We start from the raw sequence: 22,532 nt of genomic DNA on the forward strand, positions 1-22,532 counted from the left end.
TAATTTAAGTTCTTCTTTTCCTATTTTTATGCCTTTAATTTCTTTTGTCTGTCTAATTGCTCTGGCTAGTATTTCAAGAACTAAATTGAATAGAAGTGGTGATAGAGGGCATCCCTGTCTTGTTCCAGATTTTAGCGGAAATGCCTTCAGTTTTTCTCCATTTAGGATGATGCTAGCCTGAGGTTTAGCATATATAGCTTTTACCATGTTGAGGTAAGTTCCTGTTATCCCTAGTTTTTCTAGTGTTTTGAACATAAAGGGATGCTGTACTTTGTCGAATGCTTTTTCTGCATATATCGAGATGATCATATGGTTCTTGTCTTTAAGTCTATTGATGTGGTGGATGACATTTATTGATTTCCGTATATTAAACCAGCCTTGCATCCCAGGGATGAATCCTACTTGATCATGATGCACAATTTTTTTGATATGCTTTTGTATTTGATTCGCCAGGATTTTATTGAGAATTTTTGCATCCAAGTTCATTAGAGATATTGGTCTGTAGTTTTCTTTCTTTGAAGTGTCTTTGTCTGGTTTCGGGATCAGGGTGATGTTGGCCTCATTGAATGAATTTGGAAGAACTCCTTCTTTTTCTATTTCTTGAAATAGCTTGAAAAGTATTGGTATTAATTCTTCTTTGAAGGTTTTGTAGAACTCCACTGTATAACCATCCGGTCCAGGGCTTTTTTTGGTTGGTAGTCTTTTGATGACTTCTTCTATTTCTTCCTTTGTTATTGGTCTCTTTAAATTGTGTGTGTCTTCCTGCCTCAATCTGGGCAGATCGTATGACTTAAGAAATTTATCGATATCTTCATTATCTTCTATTTTATTGGAATATAGGGTTTCAGAATACTTTCTGATTATCTTCTGTATTTCTGAAGTGTCTGTTGTGATATTGCCTTTTTCATCCCGTATGTTAGTAATTTGAGTTCTCTCTCTTCTTCTCTTCGTTAGCATGGCTAAAGGCCTGTCGATCTTATTTATTTTTTCAAAGAACCAACTTTTAGTTTTTTCAATTTTTTCAATGGTTTCTTTTGTTTCAATTTCGTTGATTTCTGCTCTAATTTTAATTATTTCTTGTCTTCTACTACATTTGCTGTTGTTTTGATTTTCCTTTTCTAGGTTTTTGAGTTGTAGTGTGAGTTCATTTATTTGTTGGTTTGAGGAAAGAACTCCAAGAAATGAATTTCCCTCTTAAAACTGCTTTCATTGTGTCCCATAGATTCTGGTATGTTGTGTCTGTATTGTCATTTGTCTCTAAGAATTTTTTTATCTCCTCCTTTATGTCTTCTGTAATCCATTGATCATTCAGTAACATATTGTTCATTTTCCATGTGATGTAGGATTTTTCCTTCCTTCTTTTATCATTGATTTCCAGTTTCATTCCATTATGGTCAGATACGGTGCATGGTATTATCTCCACGCATTTATATTTACTAAGAGTTGCCCTATGGCATAATATATGGTCTATCCTTGAGTAGGATCCATGTGCTGCTGAGAAGAATGTGTATCCACTTGATGATGGTTGATATATTCTATATATGTTGGTTAAGTCTAGGTTATTGATTGTGCTATTGAGTTCTATAGTTTCTTTATTCAGCTTTTGTCTAGAGGATCTTTCTAATGGCGAGAGCGGTGTGTTGAAGTCACCCATAATTATTGTGTTGTAGTCTATTTGACTCTTGAACTTGAGGAGAGTTTGTTTTATGAACATTGCAGCACCATTGTTTGGTGCATACAAATTGATAATTGTTATGTCTTGTTGATGGATGGTTCCTTTTAACAGTATATAGTGTCCTTCTTTATCACTTTGGATTAACTTAGGTTTGAAGTTGATTTTATTTGATATGAGTATGGCCACTCCTGCTTGCTTCCGAGGGCCATGTGAGTGGTATGATTTTTCCCAACCTTTTACCTTCAGCCTGTGTAAGTCTTTTCCTATCATATGAGTCTCCTGAAGGCAGCATATTGTTGGATTTGTTTTTTTGATCCAGTTTACTAGCCTATGTCTCTTGATTGGTGAGTTTAGGCCATTAACATTTAAGGTTACAATTGAAATATGATTTGTACTTCCAGTCATGTTTATTTATTTATTTATTTTAGTTTGGCTAGTTTTTACTTTTTGGTTATTTTCCTTCCCCTTTACTGAGATACCTCCCGCTGTTAGTTTTGGGCACTATTTTTCAATTCCTCTTCTTGTATTATTTTGCTCAAAATGCTTTGCAGTGCTGGTTTTCTGGCTGCGAATTCTTTTAGCTTTTGTTTATCGTGGAAGATTTTAATTTCATTGTCAAATCTGAAGCTTAATTTTGCTGGATACAGTATTCTTGGTTGGAATCCATTATTTTTCAGCATTTGAAATACATTGTTCCAGGATCTTTTCGCTTTCAAAGTCTGTGATGAAAAATCAGTCATTAACCTAATTGGTTTACCCCTGAATGTAATCTGCCTCCTTTCTCTCGTAGCTTTTAATATTCTCTCCTTGCTCTGTATGTTGGCTATCTTCATAATTATATGTCTTGGAGTTGGTCTATTATGGTTTTGAATGTTTGGGGTCCTGTAGGCTTCCAGGATTTGGCAATTCATTCCATCTTTCATCTCTGGGAAGTTTTCTAGAATTATTTCAATTAATAGGTTGTCCATTCCTTTGGTTTGATTCTCTGTGCCTTCTTCTATCCCGATGACTCTCAAATTTGGTTTTTTTATGACATCCCATATCTCTTGAATAGATTGCTCATGGGATTTAAGCATCTTTTCTGTGTTGTCTATATTTTCAAGTTGATAAACTTTGTCTTCATTATCTGATGTTCTGACTTCTACTTGATCTAGTCTATTTGTAATATTCTCGTTTGAGTTTTTAATTTGGTTTATAGTTTTCTGCATTTCTAGGATTACTGTTTGATTTTTTAAGATCTCTATCTCCTGGTAAAGCTCGTTCTTTGCCATTTGAATTTGTTTGTTCAATTCATTTTCAAAATATACTTTTATTGCTTGGACTTGCTGTCTCATGTCTTCTCTAATATTCCTTTCCATCTGAGTTAGGTATGCCTTGAGTTCTTTCCCTAGCCATGTTTCTGATGCTTCTAGATCCTCCTATAGATTTAAGTTATCCTGCATCATTTGTACTCCTTTTTTCCCTTGGTTTTTCATGATGTTCATGTTACTTTCCAGCTCTATTTGATTGCTGTGTTTCTGCTTTCTTCTATAGATTTCTTTTGGTTTTGTATATCTCTGTTGTCTCTCCTTTGTGTTGGTAGACTATGCCTGCTAAAGTGTATTCCACTGGGAAGGAATTCCGATGGCCGAGCTCCAGTGACATCACCTCTCTGCTGTGTCGGGCCCCAGGCTCCTTGCCGGGGTGTCTGAATGGGGGGGTGGGACTGGATTGTCTCTGGTTGGTTTCAGCTCCTGGTCGCCGGCGGGCGGGCAGTCTCTAGCTGCCCAGTCACACGGGCAGCGGGTGGGCTGTCGCCAGCCGGTGGGCGATCTCTAGCCGCCCAGTCGCGCGGGCAGCGAATGGGCTGTCGCCGGCAAGCAGGCAGTCTCCAGCCGCCCAGTCGTGCGGGCAGCGGGTGGGCTGTCACCGGCAGGCGGGCGATCTCTAGCCGCCCAGTGACGCGGTCGGTCTGTCGCTGGCAGGCAGGCGTTCTCCAGCCGCCCAGTCGCAAGGGCCTGGCCTCTAGTCCCCTGGTTTCTCCTGCTAGTCCTGGTTTCTCCTGCTAGACCAGATTTCCCCTGAGTGATGCCTCTTGGCAGTTCAAACTGTACTCTGGGCCTGCCGTTTGTTGGGTGTGGAGGGTGGCTATTCGGAACCCCGGCACTCTATTGTTTTGATTTTTTTCCGCTTGCCCCTCCCCCAGCGCTGGCAAGACAGGTTTCATTTTTGCTGCTGATAGGAGGGGGAGTTCAAGGTCAGGTGTCTCTAGCTTTCCCTGCATCTTTATGCAGGCTCACTCTGATAATCCCTCCCCCGGAAAGCCTAGGTGAGATTTTATGCAAATTCCCCACTGTATGGGAGATGAGCTGAGAAACACGCACCTGTTTTATTGTTGCAATCTGTCGGAGATTGGCGGTGGTTACTTCAGCTCTCCAAGATAGTGGCCGCTGGTTTCCTTGGTGGAGTTTACGTTGTGGGGGATAGAACTGTACCGCTTCCTTTCCCGTCTGAAATCCCGAACTCAGCCCGGGATTCAGTGAGAACTCAGCCAGCAGGATTCCACAGAATCCGCAGCAACGTTTCTCTCTGCTTGCTGGCCGTTTCTCGGCGGCGCCCCGCCGTCTGTAGCCGCGGGGCAGGCACTGGGAATAAAATTTAATGGTAGAGCACCCTGGATCTAATCCCTACTACTGCCAAAGGGGGAAAATTGGGAGAAACTTGTATTTATTATGAAGAATTTGATAACTTCGGAGTGCATGTTTTTCTGATGAGATTGGTGATGTTAACAAATGTTATGAAATGTGTTAATGTTTGAAAGATCTGCGTAATTCCATGAAGGTTTTCTGAGTGATCAGTCTATAGTGTTAAGAAAACCATGCATAGGTAAAAACTGTTGTCAAAGTTCAAGATAGACCATTGGATTTTAATATAAAAGGGTCAGGGTGTTCACTGATAGGGTTCCAGTTTTCAGATTGGCACCTTCAAGAAACTACCACCTGTAGGGCATGGTAATCCCCAGCCACTGAGGAGGCTCAGGCAGAAGGATTGCAAGTTCAAGGCTAGCCTCAGCAACTTAGTGAGACCCTATCTCAAAATAAAAAATAAAAAGGACTGGACATAGACACGAATTGGTGTGAATATACTATGTATACAACCAGAGATATGAAAAATTATGCTCTCTATATGTAATAAGAATTGTAATGCATTCTGCTGTCATATATAAATTTTAAGAAAATTTAAAAAGGACTGGACATAAAGAAAAATGAGATTATGTCATATGCAGGAAAATGGATGGAACTAAAGACCATTATGTGGGCTGGGGATGTGGCTCAAGCAGTAACATGCTCACCTGGCATGCTCAGGGTGCTGGGTTCGATCCTCAGCACCACATAAAAATAAAATAAAGATGTTGTGTCCACCGAACTCTAAAAAATAAATATTAAAAAATTTCTCTCTCTCTCTCTCTCTCTCTCTCTCTCTCTCTCTCTCTCTCAAATAAAATAAAGACCATTATGTTAAGTAAAATAAGCTAAACTCATAAGGTCAAGGGTTGTATGTTCTCTTTCATGTGCAGAAGGTAGAGAGGAAAAAGGAAAATAAAAGTGAAGTGAATCTCTTGAAAATCAAAAGATCAATAAAGGAAAGGGACCAAGGAATGGGAGATGAGGAGTGGGGGAAGTGATGGGGAGTGATATTGACCAAATTATATTGTTATATTGTGTGTGTGTGAATAAATTCCATCATTATGTACAACATAATATACACCAATAAGACAATGTGGAGAGGGGGAAAAAAAGAGCCAGGGACCACCAAAGTGCATCTTACTCAAGCATTCATACTCCGTCTTCCTTTGTGTGTGTGTATCCTGTTCTATTGTTTGCTTTTTAAAATAAATCTCCTTGCATTCCTAAATAAATCTCTGCTTGCACCTCAAAAAAAATGGGAGGCTGGGGATGTAGCTCAGTGTCAGAGTGGTAGACTGGTAGAATGGGGGAAGAACACAACATATACTACTTGTTGAGATTTGGTATAGTAGCAAAGAAGAATACTGATAATTATCTGAAAAGCTACTATAAGATTCCTCTTTTTTCAACTACATATTTCTGAGGTCAAACTTTCTTCATGTATTTCAACTAAAATAAATATTAGAGTGCTTGCCTAGCATGCATAAGGCCCTGTGTTCAATCCCCAGCACTGCAAATAAATAAATAATATGTCACAACTGATTTAGTTCAGGAGAAAATATAAGAATTTAGCTGTCATCTACTGATCTCTTAGTCATTCAAGAGCTATATAAAAGCATAAAACAACAAAACCCTTTTCACTGTTTTTCTTGTTTTGAAAAAGAGTTATTTTCATGAAAATATTTTATGTATATTATTATAAAATGGGCTGGGCGTGGTGGAACATGCCTGTAATCCCAGTGGCTCAGGAGGCTGAGGCAGGAGGATCTCAAATTCAAAGCCAGCCTCAACAACAGTGAGGCAGTAAGCAACTCACTAAGACCCTGTCTCCAAATAAAATACAAAATAGGGTTGGGGATGTAGCTCAGTGGTTGAGTGCCCCTGAGTTCAATCTCTGGTACCCCACAAATATATATCCTTATTTTAAGCAATTAGCATGTATATAATTTAAAATTTTACATTTGTGTTTCAATTATGGTAAATATCAAGTTATAACTCATATAAGCAAAAGTTCTTTGAGGTGCTTAATAATATTTTAAAAGTGCAAAAGAATTCTGATTCTGAAAAGTTTGAGAACCATTATGCTAGTTATTCGAATGAATGATCTTTTAATCACCAAGAGGAGACCAAATGATATATAAAGGTGGCTACCATTTAGCACTCAACTCAGTTTTCTATTCATTTTAGTGCCAATATTTTTGTGTGGCCCATATAAAAAAGCCGCTCATTCCCATAAGCAAGATGGTGAGAGTGACTTGATCCATAGAGAACATTTTAGGGTTGCAGCTTCTTGAGTAGGTCATGTCTCATAGCCTTTGTGCATGGTTGTTTCTTTTGCTTGAAAAGCTCTCCTACACTTTCCCTAACAATCCTTATTTGTTGTTTGGATTTTGACTTAACTATCACTGTCTCAGGGAACCCTTCCCTGACTTATGCCTCCTAACCTCCTATATCCTCTAGATTTGATCAACTCAATTTCTCTTATAGGTTCATGCACCTTTCTTTATAGTATATATCATGGTGTGTAATGATGTATCTTTAGATGGTTTGATTAATGCCTGTCTCCCCTCTAAACTTAATCTCGACAGGACAAATTTATTTTTTGCTTACCATTTTACCATTAATATCACAGTGTTTGGCAGTATGTGTGTGTATATATATATACACATACACAGAATGAATCAATTATTTTCCAATATGAAAACCACATGTTGAGGCAAGGAAGAGTGCATTTTATTGATTGTTACATCATTTTAACTAGTCTTTCAGATTATCGACTGTTCAAAACGGTTTCCATTGTGTGGATTTCCTAGTTTAAAAAAAAAAAAGGTATCTCAGCAGTACAGTCATCCTGAAAGAAATTAGATTGCTTGAGTCCCCTACACAGATGCCATTTCCCAAAACCTTCTCCCAATTCATGTTTCTTAGCTTCCTAGCTTACTTTTTTTAATTACAGGAATACTTTTACTAATGGTTATGCTGAATTTTTCTCTAAAAATATCTTTTATTAAATACAGGAGTATATTGGATTCATGTTGTATTATTTCTTTTGGGACTAATAGTACGTTTTCCAACTTCAGAAATTGTTTTTAAGACCACAGAAGTATCAGATTAAACTAATGTGGTGACTACCTCAGGACAGTAGTATTTTATTCTGTTTTTCTTCCAAGAATGTAACTGTTAAAAATTATTACAGTTGTTTATTGTTCACTTTACAATTTATTAAGTGAGGGGATTATATTTCATTCTTCTTCCAGCTGAGTAATAGTGTATGTGTGTTTTTTTTGAAGCAAGCACAAATAGTTTTTCATATTAGGGCTCTAGATTTTGGTCCTATTTTAATTAGGAGACCTTTGAGATCTGGATAAAGGAAGCATATTGTCCTTTTGATAGCCAGGCAATATTTGCAAAGTCTGTCTAACCATAGAGTTACAAATTCCTTTCAGATAAGTTAGTATATTTCAAGAGCAGTGCTTTCAGAATTTACAGCCTTTACTTGAGAACATTCAGTGTTGATCTTATTGCTGATCTCAAATGGTTTTGTTTTACACAGAAACAAATGAATATCAATGCTGCTATTCAAGCCTTGATTGAATCAAATACTGCTCTACAGATGGAGGTAATATATCTGACTTTATTTATATTGGCAATATCAATATAAAAATTAAACAGGAATTTTTGGAGGCCAAAATGTAACATTATCTCAAAGACTATATTTAAAACAGATTGAAAACATGAACCCATTTTCAAGGACAAAGTATAATTAAACATGATATGCATAGGATATTTTATAAGGAAAATAGTTAAAACAAAAATGTAATGTTGTTAAGGACTTACATGTAAGGAATTTGGTTACATTGAAGAAAACAGTTAAATGAAATTAACTATATTTCTTAAAATGAGATATACCTATCATCACCTTTATTTAAACTTGTTTTATTCAAAGTGTAACTTAAAAAGCATTATACAGTAGGCATAATAACTCTTTTTAAGTCTATATCAGCTTGAAAACTAAACTTTCAAGTATAAATTTAATCTCTTTGTAGGATCAAGGTCAATAAAACATATACTATATGTTATGCTTAAATATAAACCACTCTTTGCATCCTACCCCCAACTCACTATATACAACTAGGAACACAGTTTTCTTCCATGATAGTCATTAGGGTTTTACTGCTTATATGATTCTTATGATGACTTGGCAGAGCTACCAGAATACTGAAGTGACTTTAATCGACCACAGTGCAGAGATATTCAAAACCTTGAACTACCTTAGCAATTTACTACACAGCATCAAGAATCCCCTTGGCACAAGAGATAACCCAGCACGAATCTGCAAAGATTTGCTCAACTGTGAACACAAAGTATCAGATGGTAAGTTCTTAGTTTCTTCAGAATCTGGTGATGTCTAACTTAATTCCCTCATTTCAGTGCATTTGAAATTTACAAAGCATTCATTCCAAACTTTAGTTATTTTGATAAAACACTGGCAGAAGCCATTTTAATGTCATAAAAAACAAAAACAAATACCCAGAGGAAGAGATATTTCTGATGTCATGCCACCCCTAGCTATATCATTTGCTTACATTTTGTATTTGGAATGTATCACATTCATATTAAAAATTAAAATATATAAAGCTGGCCTTTGGGTTGACCAACAGGAGCAACTGTAGAACTTGGTAATACAGGACCACCAAAGTTGACAGTATCATGAAGGATATCATAAAGCCCCTTCCATTATGCTTTCTAACAATATAGTTTTTGTACAAAACAGAATTTAAATTCCCATCCTAGAATCAGTGACCATGAAGATGGAGTGGTTTGTAATTCTTAGAAGTTTTTCATCCTTATATAGACAATCTCAAGTTCATTAACAAGGAATGCAAAAACGAATTTAGAGTAAAACCATCAAGGAAAGTTTTTAAACCAAGAACAGCAGACATCACTTACATTGGAGAAACTCTGCTATTATTTTAATTTGTTTAGTCTGAAGTCAACTGTATAATGAATATTATTTCATTTTTTGTTAAAAACTCTAGTCTCAATAATACATTAACTATATGATAATTTGAAAAACAACTAGATTATGTTATTTCATACGTTAGTAGTCTTTATTTTAATTTTAATTTTTATATACAAATACACATGTCACACACATTCATTTATATATTCATATCAAAAAACATGCTTTAATTCTAGAAATACAGTGAAATGTTCACTCTATTTATATTAATAAAATAATAACTTTTATAGATACTTTCTACCCTATATCAATATAAAAACTAAAATAATATTTATAAGTATAACTGCCCATAATGATTGTAAGCTTGATTCCTTCCCATATTTGAGGGCATAAATTAAAATTTTATAAAATTGAAAGAAAGACATTGTAAGACAAATAAAATCAGTATCAAATCAAAATTTAAATTGTGTCTTTTCTTATAGGAGAAATAGCTAAGTGATGTGAAATGTGTACAAAGAAAGGTCTTTATGTCCCCAAATACTTTCATCATTGGAGATAACAAGAGTTATACAGGAAAAGGAACAGGATAAAAAGTGTAGTGGAGAGTTTAGTTTCAAATAAAATGGCCTCTCTAAGAAAGTGACATTTGAGAGCAGTAAGAAGGAGAAAAGAGAGCAAACTCCAGGAATCTAAGGAAAGAGCTTTCCAGACTTAAAGCACAAATGTAAAAGCCTTGAGCCAGGGAATATAGTTGGCATGTTCTAGGTTTAGCAGGAAGGCCAGTGTGACTGGAAGAGTGTACCTAAATTGAAGACTTGTAGGAAACTAAGTCAGAAAGATATCAAGAAACCAGATTGTGTATGACCTGCTAGACTACTCAAAAGTCTCCAACTTTTGAGAAACCATTGGAAATTTTTTAACAAAGAAATGAAATAAATTGACTTTGATTTTTAAAGTATTGCTTTACTTGATATAATGAGGACAAGGGTAGAAGCAGGGAAATCACTGAGCTATTGAAATCACCCAGGAAAGGGAAAAAAAATGAACAAACCCAGAAGAGATAATGATCAGCTGGATCAGTTGATCCCATGTAATCAACTCTAGTCAGCAATGGTCAGAATTTTGATTCTGTTTTCAAGGTAAAGCCAGCAGTTTTTGTTGACAAATTAGATGTGGGCTATGAGAGATATAGAATGGTAAAAAAATGACTCTAAGCTTTGGAATATAGAAGGGTGGAGTTGTTGTTAGTAGAAGTGGAGAAGACATCAGACTTCAAGAGAAGGAACTGTGGACAAAAGATAATAGTTCAATTTTAGATATATTTAGTTTGAGACATTTAGTTTGATATTAGATTTTCAAGTAATACTGTCAAGTGGGTAATTGGCTATTCCAGTAAGAGGTCAAGAGAGGCCAGGGGTAAAAAATATGAATGACATTCATAATATAAATTTCATGTTATACCTTAACTACTTAAGATTACCTAAATTATAGGTAAAGAAAGAAAAGAGGTCCAAAAACTGTGTCCTAAAGCAATCTAATATTTAAAGATCAGGGAGGTGAAAGAGAATTAGCAAAGAAAACTAAGAAGAAGCAATCACTAAGATAGAAGGAAAACCAGACAAATGTGGTATCTTGAAAATCTAAGAAAAGGTTTAGAGGAAGGTATCAACTGGATCAATGTCAAGCAAGGTAAAGACAAAAAAAGAAAAACTATTGGATTTAGCACTGCAGAGATCATTGATGACCTTCACTAAGAACCATTTAGAAAAATGGTAGTGATTAAAACCTCATCAGATTTTTAAGAGAAAATGATGGAAATGAAGTAATTCAAATTACCTGTACAAAACAAAAATTGTTTTAAATTTAAAAGCATAAAATAGCTAACAAAATAGGAACTTTCAAGCCAATATTTTGAATATTTATAGTAAAGAACTATGGGTTTTAAGCTGGGTAAGAAAAGAAGTAAACAAATGCTCATGAGGGACATGAAAAGGTGATAGTATCAATGAGTAGTAGGTCCTGATAGGATCAAAGAATTACTAGAGTCAAGACACTACAGGGAGTAAGCTGAAAAGAGAAGGGAGGCAAAATTATGAATGAGAGACAGTTGCAAGTAATAACAAAGGCTAAGGTATGGCTTTAGAGTTAATAGTTTAAGTTATGGGGTAGATTATTGGTAGTAAAGTAAGGGGGAATGGTACACTTCAAGGAACTGAGAAGCCAGGTTATTGGAAGTATCATTCACATGGATTTATAATTACCAAGAATTCAAGAATTAGGTCATAAATAGATTTTCTGAAAGCCATCACAAGCCAGAAGTTAAAATCTTCAAAAAAAATTCATTGATTTCACCAGGAAGGGGCAGTGGGTGATACAACATGATGAGTGTTTAGGGAGAAAGGGGGGAAAATGGTCTGCAGTTAGCAAAAAGGACACCTTCCAACCTCCAGGCACAGTGTTATAGAGGTTGTTGCAGAAGTTGAAAGGGTTACAAGGGAAGCAGTGTCCTCAAGGGAGAGCCAGTTTTAAGTTAGAACATTTAGGCTCACAAAAAATATATTATGATATAAAATGTTATCTAAAAATGTTATCTATACTCCACATATCTTAAAAGAAGTTATGAATCCCCATCACATCATCATTGTACAACACAATGCCTAAAATCAAAGTATTCCCCCTCATATAACAATGAGAGTTTGCTTGATAGAAAACCTTTCATAAAATTTATATTAGCTCACATAGTAGGAGTAAAGCATGTCTAGGAAGAGAAAAGATGGTGAGTGAAGATCTATATTGACTCCCTTAGATAAGACTGGAAGGCTACATTAGATTCTGGTGAATAATCCAGCAATAATTTCTACGAACTGTAAAATATTCAGAATCCTGCTGAAAGGGGACTAAGAAGGGTGGCTGTCCTTTACCCCATTCTTCTATATTTCAACAGTTTAGTGGTTCTCCAGATGTGTTCTGTGGACCAGAATTAGGTTTTTTTTCAAAATGCAGATTCTCAAGCCTTACCCCAGACTTAATAAATTGGCCACTTGGATGATAAGGCCCAGCCATATGTGTTTTGTCATATGGTTCAAAATTTTCTAAAATTTGAAAATCACTGCATTAGAGGACAGTCCCTACCCTTTATGCTACCTATTCAGCAAGTATGCATTTTGGAGGATTAGTAGAGTAAGAACGAGGAAAATAACTAAAGGATGTTTTTCAAAGTTAGAGGAAGCCCATGATGAACTAGAGAAATCTATGTGGTAAAGATGAAATGGAAAAGCATCTTACCTATTATAGAAAGTGACATTTGACAAAAACTAGTTGTTTCACCTTTTGAATGAAAGACACTGGGACTGCCTTTTTAAAAAACTCCTATCCTTCATATTTGAAATATAATCCTATTTCAATATTCAGAGTCTATTATTCTGGAATTAAGATGCTAACACAGTGCTTTTCAGTCTAAGTATTTCCTCTAATCTTACTTGAGGCCTTTATTTATTCCTGGGCACTCAGTGGATGCAAATATTGGCAGGCTTACACTAACTACAGGCACTTCTATTTTTCCCACTTACAAATCTCAAGAAAGCACAGAAAATGATGGCCATTTAATTGAACATTTTTCTTTCTGAAACCCCCAAAATAACTGTTTTATTCTATTTTTAATTATTAGCATTACTCATAAAGATGCTTTCATTAGAGAAATTAAAGTTGTTATATATACACACACATATATATACACACAAAAAAAATATTTATGTTTAACTCTATAATAATATAGAAAAGATACCTCATTAACTTTAATTTCTCAATTAACTTTAGACAATTCACTTTTAGTTGAGCTTTTGTTTGTGGTATGAAGCAATAAATTCAGTTATTATATCATTGTGATTATAATCATGAAATGCTCTTAAATAGGTGTGTGAAAAATACAGTTTCCAGTGTCAGTTTTATACAATTCTTGCAGTTTTCATTCATTCACTAAATATAAATTTTTATAATTTTTGAAGTATTTTAACATGTAAGACTGGGATAATATATAAAGTATACATTATTATACATATCATAGTTTATATTTCTTATACATATCATGACACCTAAGTAACTTTGCATTTTACTATAAATTAATAGGAAAATATTGGATTGATCCAAATCTTGGATGCTCTTCAGATGCCATTGAGGTTTTCTGTAATTTTAGTGCTGGTGGCCAGACATGCTTATCTCCTGTTTCTGTGACAAAGGTATGTATTAAATTTTAGAACATATTCACAGTATCTGTAAAAAATTATTTTTTTTAATTTTGTCACTTCACATAATTATGAATTTTAAGCATGAAGTCAAGGTATTCTTCATTCTTTATCATGTATGAGAAACAGGTGTTTGTTTTTAAAAACATTGAATCAGTGACATTTAGCATTTTAATTATGTGTTTTCATGATTGGCTCAGTTTGACTTACCTATTGATCATGGTTTTTTTAATTCCTTAAAAACTTGTGCAACATATGTTGTTTTTATACATTACATACATTAGAAAGAACTGCAGTGTTTGTGATCAGTAATCTATTACCTAAAGTTCTGCTGAAAATTATATCATCACCATCAATAAAAGAAGAATTTGGCACAACAGCTTGCTCTTTTTGGTGACTGGACACAAAATATCCTACTTTAAACATCACTGAATATGATTTAAAACTTCTTTCAAGTATAATTCTATAAACTATTTAGAATAAATGCAAGTGAATTTGGTATAACAATAGATGTTATAACAACTATCTATAAAACCTAAAACTTAGTTTTACTTACATGTTAAAATCAAAACTACACTTCTTTCTTTTTCTGATTAAACCAGTGTGTTAAATTACCAAGATTTATTTCTTATTGGCAAAGAACGGACAAATGTGCCTACGTGTGTGTTTCATCCATCATAAAAACGCAGCTGCTAAAATGTATAGTCACCAGCTGCTTATTGTTGAACTACCCTCTTCACAAGTGGGGCATTTCCTTGTGGTAGGCACTAGATTCTTCCTGAAACAGAGGGAAGGATTCTTCTATTCCTAAGGAAATCATATACCTCTAATAAAGAACAACATGATATTGCTACCTCCAAAATATCCACATGATCATCCTCACTCCCTTGGAAGTTGGCTCAGGAATTTTATTTGTGCAAAAGAGATAGCAGCAGTGAGTGGGCCACATTCCAGTTCTTCAGATGGCTGAATCAGTTCTCCCATTTTTCTGTCCATAAACTCAACCTCAAGAAGACTGGGAATTGAGGACCTAGTGCTACCTAGGAATGAAACTGCAAGCCAGCAGAGGGCATACTGTGAGCTAGCACTAGGCTAGGTAAATTGCATTTGTCACTTCTAATCCTCATAACAACACTTATCAGGTTGTTGTTATATCCCACTTTACCAGCAAGGAAACTAAGGCTCAGACAGGTTAAATATTTTACACATTTCTGATTCTGATCTGTAAAATGAATGGATTTATCTTTTTAACCCCTAAGGTTCCTTTTGATCATCCTTCCATGTTTTGATTCTTATGCACTTCTTTTGCCTCTCTTCTCTTTTTCAGGGGTTTGTTGTTGTTGCTGCTGCTTTTTCTTTTCCTATTACCTCATAATTTTATGTTTGAAAATTATACAAATTCCTCATGAAAGATATTTCTATTCACTTACATTATGGCCACCCCTTTGCTTGAATGATGCTAAAAGAATAATAATAGTAGTAATAATAATAATGTCTAGAGCTACAGAAAATTTTGCTTGCCTTTCAAAGTATGAAAAATGTGCCATCAGACTTCCAAGCTCCAAGTTTGTCTTTTTTTTTTTTTTTCCTTTTTCTTGCTACCAGAGATTGGATCCAGGGGCATTTAACCATTGAGCCACATCCAAAACCCTTTTTATTTTTTATTTTAAAACGGGGTCTTACTAAGTTGCTTAGGGTCTTGCTTAAGGTCTTAGAAAAGTTGCTGAGGCTGGCTTTGAACTTGGGATCCTCCTGCCTCAGCCTTCCAAGCCACTAGGATTATAGGTGTGTGCCACCACACCCAGCCAATTTCACCCTTTGTTGTTAATTTGATTTGTTAATACTTGTTCATGTACTCATTCATTCAATAAACATTTATTAATAACAACATGTGACTAGAACTACTTTGGGGGCTGGCAACAAAAAGAATAAATTTTGTGCTTGTCCTTAAAAGTTTTTTTAGTTAAAATTACTCAACCAAGTTTGTAGAGTTTATAACTTATCTTTGGAAACACAAAAAAAAAAAATCATAAATGAAGGCATCAACAGAAATTTAGATTCTTAGCTAGGCACAATGGTACATGCCTGTAATCCCAGCAACTCCAAAGGCTGAAGCAGGAGAATCCCAAAATCAAGGACATTCTCAGCAACTTAGTGAGGCCCTAAGCAACTTAATGAAACCTTGTCTCATAATAAAAATAAAAAGGTAGGAGATGTGGCTCAGTGGTAAGGCACCTGTGGGTTCAATCCCCAGTACCAAAAGAAAAGCATTTGAGATTCTTATGAAAAACAGTAACCTAAAATGAATTATGTTGCATTGTAGGTAATATTATAAAAATTATCTTCATTTTTATATTATAGGTAGTTGTTCAGTGGTATGCTAGATCCAGTTCACATAGGCTCAAGAAAGCCTATTATTAACATCTCATCTCAATTCCACATTCAGTGACACAACCTTGGTAGTCTGAAATCAACCATGCTGGAAGTATTTTCAACAAGGAAATCAGAAAATGCTTTAAGTCAGCCCCTATCCCATTACCCAAGAGCCTATGGTTAAACATTTATCAGCATACCACCAACTGGCACTTAAATTCCAAGAAAAGAAGTTTTTTCAGGCTGCCTTTCAAGGACTTTCCTCAAGTTTCCCCAAACTAAAAGTTTCTAAATTGCCTTATCTCATAAACTACATGTTGTTTCTATGGTATTAGCTGGAGTTTGGAGTTGGGAAAGTCCAGATGAACTTCCTTCATTTACTGAGCTCAGAAGCCACCCATATCATCACCATTCACTGTCTAAACACGTGGACAAGTGCACGAACAAGTGACCCAGGACTGCCTATTCGTTTTAAGGGGTGGAATGGTCAGATTTTTGAAGAAAACACTCTACTGGAACCTAAAGTGCTTTCAGATGACTGCAAGGTAAGAGAATGACGCTTTTAAAATTGTTCAATATGACTAAAAATTGGTTAAACGAAGATGACTTTAATTACAAACTGCAAATACATAAGGCTAGTAACTTGTAAAGTGCCTGTCTTATAACCCCACATTTTTCAAACTCATTCATTTGCTTATATCTTGTGTTCTACAAAATTGGTTATTCATGGGTTTTTACATGCAAAACAGGTATTAATACTTAGGTTTTATTCCCTACAGGAAATACACATATCTGGAAGGATGGATAAATATACAGATAGATAATAGATAGAAAGAGCACATAAGCAGATTTCTTTCATGTGTTTTCAGTGTTATGATTTGCTATTGGCTCTTTTTAGTTGTATATGACAGTAAAATCCATTTTGACATAATTATAAAAGCATGGAATATATCTTGTTCTAATTCAGTCCCCTAAAACCTCTTCTTCTCCTTTCCTCCCCACCCCCAACTCCTGCCCCTTCCCTCTATTGATCTTTCTGCCATTTACCCATAGTTATTTTGTTGTTGTTGTTGTTGTTAGTTTCTTGTGGATGTACACGATGGTAAGATTCACTGTGGTATATTCATATATATATACATAGGAAAGTTGTCAGATTCATTCCATTGTCTTTCCTTTTCTCATCCCACCCTTCCCTCCATTCCCCTTGTCTACTCCACTGAATTTTTATTCTACCCCCAACACACATACATACCCCTTATTGTGGATTAGCTTCCACATATCAGAGAAAACATTCAAACTTTGGTTTTAGCTTATTTCACTTTGCACAATGGTCTCCAGCTCCATCCATTTACCAGCAAATATCATAAAATCATTCTTCTTTATGTCTGAGTAATACTCTGTTGTGTATATATACCACATTTTCTTTATACATTCATCTGTTGAAGGGCACCTAGTTGGCTCCATAGCTTAGCTATTGTGAATTGTGCTGCTATAAACATTGATGTGGCTGCATCACAAAAAAAAAAATGTTCAACATCTCTAGAAATTAGAGAAATGAAAATTAAAAACTACACTGAGATTTTACTGCTAGGATTCTGTATCTTAAAACTGCATGAAATACAAGTTTTATTTCATTTTGCTAGTCCCTATACAATTAAACATGAGTATATTTGTAGACTGCTCTACTAGTCAGTATTTAAATTGTAGCTCACTTTTACTATTAAAATTAAGTAATGGATGTTCTATATGTGAGGAAAATGATAGTGCCTGAATTTGTATTAAAATCTGTCCAGGCCAAAGCCATGCTAAGCTGTGATTTTCACAACCACTGTGTACTTTCTGTCTCTTTTTATTTGGGGGTTTTGGTTATTGTTGTTTAACCCATGCCTTTCCTTTTCTCTGAAATGCCCTTCTCTACATCTCTAATCAAGTGAAAATTTTAGGAATACTTTAAGACCAATCCAAATATAAATTGTAAATTTTTCATGAAGCATTTCCTGTCTATTCCAGTTAGAAATGACGAATTTGTCACTCATTGTTCACATTATTTACATTGCACTATGATCTTGTATTATAGTTACTTGTTTATGTCTTCTCTTCAAGTAGATTTATAAGCTTGTAGAATTCATAAGCCAAAATTAATTTATTTGTCTTAATTTAACTTAAAGTAACCCTTCCATTGCCTGAAATAAAGTAAAATAAAATAAAAATTTTTAAAGAATTAATTTATTCATCTTTTTTTTCAAGTACCATAGGAAAATTGAGGATTACGTCTTATTTAACTGTGCCAAATATACTTAAGAGTTCAAAAAATATTTCTTGAAAGAGTTAATGAATGAATCCAATGGTGTCTTACTCAAAGAATTCTAGGTCTAGTTATTACACCATGCTTATGACATAAACAAGCAACTTATCTTCAATGAGCTTCAGTGACCTTAGCTTTACAATGAAACTCATAACTTAAATAACCTCCAAAATTTCTTCAAACTTGAAAATGTATATTGTGATAATACTGTGATGAGTAAGTGAATAAACTTCTTAATAAAAAGCTCCACAAAACTAGTCAATTGTGTTTTCTATTTTATTTTGTTGAATCTTGTCCATCATAGAACATTTTATGCCACAGAATTTATCAGAAACAAAAGAGCAAATAGTAATAAGAGAAACAGGCCTGGAAGAAGAAAGGAAAGATGGAAATTGTATAAATGGAAAGCCACAGAATGGAAAAAAGAAAGAAAACTAAAAGATGATTCAACATAATTATAATTTAACTACTTCTGACTTAGGCAAGCCTGGTTATTTCCAGCCAAAAGTACAGGAGTTAAGCTAGCTCATTTTCTTTTACCTAAGAAAAATGGTAACCCTAAAGACTTGGTCACAATTACAGGAACACAGAACAGATGAGTATTAATCATATTAAGAATTGTACAGCCTTTCCATTCATACATTGCTGGTAGGACTGAAAATCAGTGCAACCAATTTGGAAAGCAGATAGAAAACTTAGAATGGAACCACCTTTTTACCCAGCTATCCCACTCCTCTGTCTATACCATAAAGACTTAAAAACAGCATACTACAGTAATGCAGCCACATCAATGTTTGTAGCAGTACAATTCACAATTGCTAAACTGTGGAAGCAATCTAGATGCCCTTCAATAGATGAATGGATAAAGAAACTGTGGTACATATACACAATGGAATATTACTCAGCATTAAAAGAGAATAAAATCATGGCACATACAGGTAAATGGATGGAGTTAGAGAATATCATGCTAAGTGAAATAAGCCAATCTCAAAAAACCAGGAACTAAAAGTTTTTTCTGATAAGTGGATGCTAATCCATGGGGGGCATGGAATAAGTGGAGGAACTTTGGATGAGGCAAGGCAAGGGAGGGGAGGCAAAGGGATAGGAAAGACAGTGGAATGAGGTGGACATCATTACCCTAGGTACAATTATGATTGCACGAATGGTGTGATTCTTCTTCATACACAACCACAGAAGTGAAAATTTCTGCTCCATTTGTGTATAATGAATTGAAGAGCTTTCTACTATCATGTATAAATGATTAGAACTAATAAATAAATAAGAATTGTGCAGCCTTTTAATTCATATCTGGTCTAGTGATTCTCAGACAACAAAAGCAGAAGCCTAGCATTAACCTATGGAAATGAAAAATTAGAGCACAATGTCATTATAAAGAAAGAAGTAAACCTAGATTTCCAATTATTAATAGTAATTGATACTATATATTAAACATTGTTCTAAATATTTTCTATTCATTATCTCTAATCTTTAAAACAAATCTTCAATGTCTGATGGAGCACTGTCTGCTCAGAATGGCTGCTGATGAAACAGTTAAACATGAAAGCCTTGTGTTTTTATTTACAGATTCAAGATGGCAGTTGGCATAAGGCAAAATTCCTTTTTTACACCCAGGATCCTAATCAACTTCCAGTGATTGAAGTTCAAAAACTTCCTCATCTCAAAACTGAAAGGAAGTATTACATTGAAAGCAGTTTTGTGTGCTTTCTCTAAAGTGAGTTAATGCAGAATTCGTGATGTTGGTCATAATTGCTGCAGAGGGGAAAATATAAACAGAAATATACTGTCATTATGAAATGCATGGAATAAAGGCATTGGCTAAATCTTAAAGAATCTCAGGAAGAAAAGACTTCCTCCTAAGAAGGAGAAAAGGCATTTTTAGAGGACTATGATTGATAAAGTATTTAATTCTTTTAAAATTTTTATTGATCTGAGCTTTCTTATAGAATTCCCTAGAACTGAAAATTTATAAACATGGAATTCTTCAGGGTATCCTATATTTTTTGACTGAGAGCAAAGTACCCATTAGACAGCTGGAGATGCAGAGCACTGTGGAGCAATACTGGCTAATGCTCCCAAATGTGCTATGCTTCTGTCTAAAAATTGCAAGCCACAGTCTAATATGTCTTATTTTTCCAAATACTAAGCTGTATTCAGGTCCCAATGGACATATACATCTTAGCCAGTGGTACACTACCTCTTACGTGTTGCCTTTTTGTGTTGCTTGGTGCTCTTTCTAAAACATGGTGCTTGTGGCTTTCATGCAGACTGTTTTATTTCATTTTTCATCTTTGTCTTTGAGAGTGTATGTACTGGTTACATCAAGATACGTTTCAATTGTTAGTATTTTAATTTGTTTGGTCACATACCTAATAACAAGTAAAGCAATTATTTATGTGAAGTCCTTGTTTTATTTTAAAATTCTCTTTGTGCATAAGGAATTAAAGCCAATACATCATAACCTGAGCTCACACACAAGAGAATTGGGAGGTCTCTTTTGTTTTTGTGTTATTTTATAAATTGTTGTAAAAAATATTTTAGGCCATCTACATCCAATAGTAGATTTGGGTTAGAGATTGGGAGTTGTGATATAGTGTTTTAAAAATCCACGATCATCTGGAATGATACTTAATGTATATATATTTTGTAAAGTTTTAATTCAGCAAATCTTTTGAAATTGCTGCTGTTTTAAGTTATAGAAATTATATTTCTGCTTTGTAGAAATTACATGTCTTTGTAGTGTTTCTTTTACTGTTCTTTAAATATAATGTGTTAGGACTTGAAAGAATTTAGTTTACCAATCTTGAAAACAACATCCAGGAAAAAAAAAGTCTTTTCTACTTAAAGTAGGTTCAGCCAGTTCAGTCTTTCCTTGTTATCAGAGAGATATTGGTTCTTATTAAAAGAAAAATATTATACCTCTCACTATATAGAAAATCTGTTTACCTATTATAAAGATGTCTTTAGCCACAGCAAACCCACACTTACTTATCTATAATAAAAAATGTGCTTTAAATCATCTTTGGTTATTTGTTTTTCTTTTATATTACCTTATGATTTTATTATGAATGATAGCCCCTCTATCATAGCCATTCTATATCATATATATTTACATTATTAGAAAAACCATTACATACCTAAAAAAGGAATATTGGGCCTGTTTCCTACTTTTACAATATGAGGACATAGCACAGAAATAAACCCTGACAAAAATGATCAAATGATTTTCAACAGGATGTCAATACCTGTAATCCCAGAAACTCAGGAAGTTGAAGCAGGAGGATCACAAAAGCCTCAGCAATTTAGCAATAACCTATGCAACTTAATGTGACCCTACCTAAAAAAATAATAATAATAAGGTCCAGAATCCAGGCATGATGGCACATGTCTGTATCACAGTGACTTAGGATAAGTCCTAAGTCCTTCTAAGGCAGGAGGATTGCAAGTTTGAGAACAGTCTCATAGCAAGACCCTGCCTCAAAATAAAAAATTAAAAGGACTGAAGATGTGTCTCAGCAGTAAATCATTCCTGGGTTCAATCCCCAATACTGTTAAATAAATAGAAAATAATAGGTGTTCACGAAGATGTGGAGAAATTGAAAGATTTGTATGTAACTGGTGGGAATGCAGCCACTGTGGAAAAGAGGTTGGTAGTTCCTCAAAAATTTAATTATTGAATTACCATATCATCCAGTAATTCTACTTGTAGGGATATACTAAAAATATTGAAAGCAGGAACTCCAACAGATAGTGGTACACCATTCATAGAATTATTATTCAAAATCGTCCAAACATGGAAACAATCCAAATGTTAATCAATTTGGGGATACAGAGAAAAAGAAAAGGTATATTGAATATCAAAAGAGAAATGCCGGTGAACAGTTGAAATGAATCATTGGAATATATTGCAAGCAATTCATGAGCAATCCAGCGATCACATATCCTTGCTGTCAAAAAGGAGCCAGAATGGAGGACAATGTGCAAGCACAAGGAGAACTAACTTGAAATTGCATAACTCCACCCCGACTCCACCTCTAGTAGTCCCTGTATAAATATTAAAAGCCCAGACCAAGGGAAGCTTCTCACTCAAGAAATCCCATGCTGTCTCTTTCCCTTTAGTATATAGATTTTACTTTCCTAAGTAAATCTCACCTGACCCTCCCTAAATTTCTTTCTGCAATGTTTCTTAAGAACCCTACCCGCTTCCTGAATTGAGGGAACTCCTTGGACCTTCCTCTGGTGATAGTTTCAGTCTATGTATTATACCTTCTATTCCAAAAGTAATAATAAT

At 34.8% G+C, this 22,532-nt stretch overlaps 1 protein-coding gene across 1 annotated transcript in view; it reads left to right on the forward strand.

Moving 5' to 3' along the window:
- The window catches only part of COL24A1 (collagen type XXIV alpha 1 chain), a 421,320-nt gene extending 400,107 nt beyond the window's left edge, over positions 1 to 21,213 (forward strand). The window contains exons 58-62 of the mRNA XM_081305079.1: positions 7,895 to 7,960; positions 8,547 to 8,715; positions 13,430 to 13,539; positions 16,254 to 16,463; positions 19,808 to 21,213. Coding sequence (XP_081161205.1) covers positions 7,895 to 7,960; positions 8,547 to 8,715; positions 13,430 to 13,539; positions 16,254 to 16,463; positions 19,808 to 19,954 — 702 coding nt within the window. The 3' untranslated portion in view covers positions 19,955 to 21,213. The remainder of the gene's footprint in view (positions 1 to 7,894; positions 7,961 to 8,546; positions 8,716 to 13,429; positions 13,540 to 16,253; positions 16,464 to 19,807) is intronic.
- The last annotated feature ends 1,319 nt before the right edge of the window (positions 21,214 to 22,532 follow it).

This window comes from Spermophilus citellus (assembly GCF_964194105.1).
Source record: "Spermophilus citellus genome assembly, chromosome: 9".
Lineage (NCBI taxonomy): Eukaryota > Metazoa > Chordata > Mammalia > Rodentia > Sciuridae > Spermophilus > Spermophilus citellus.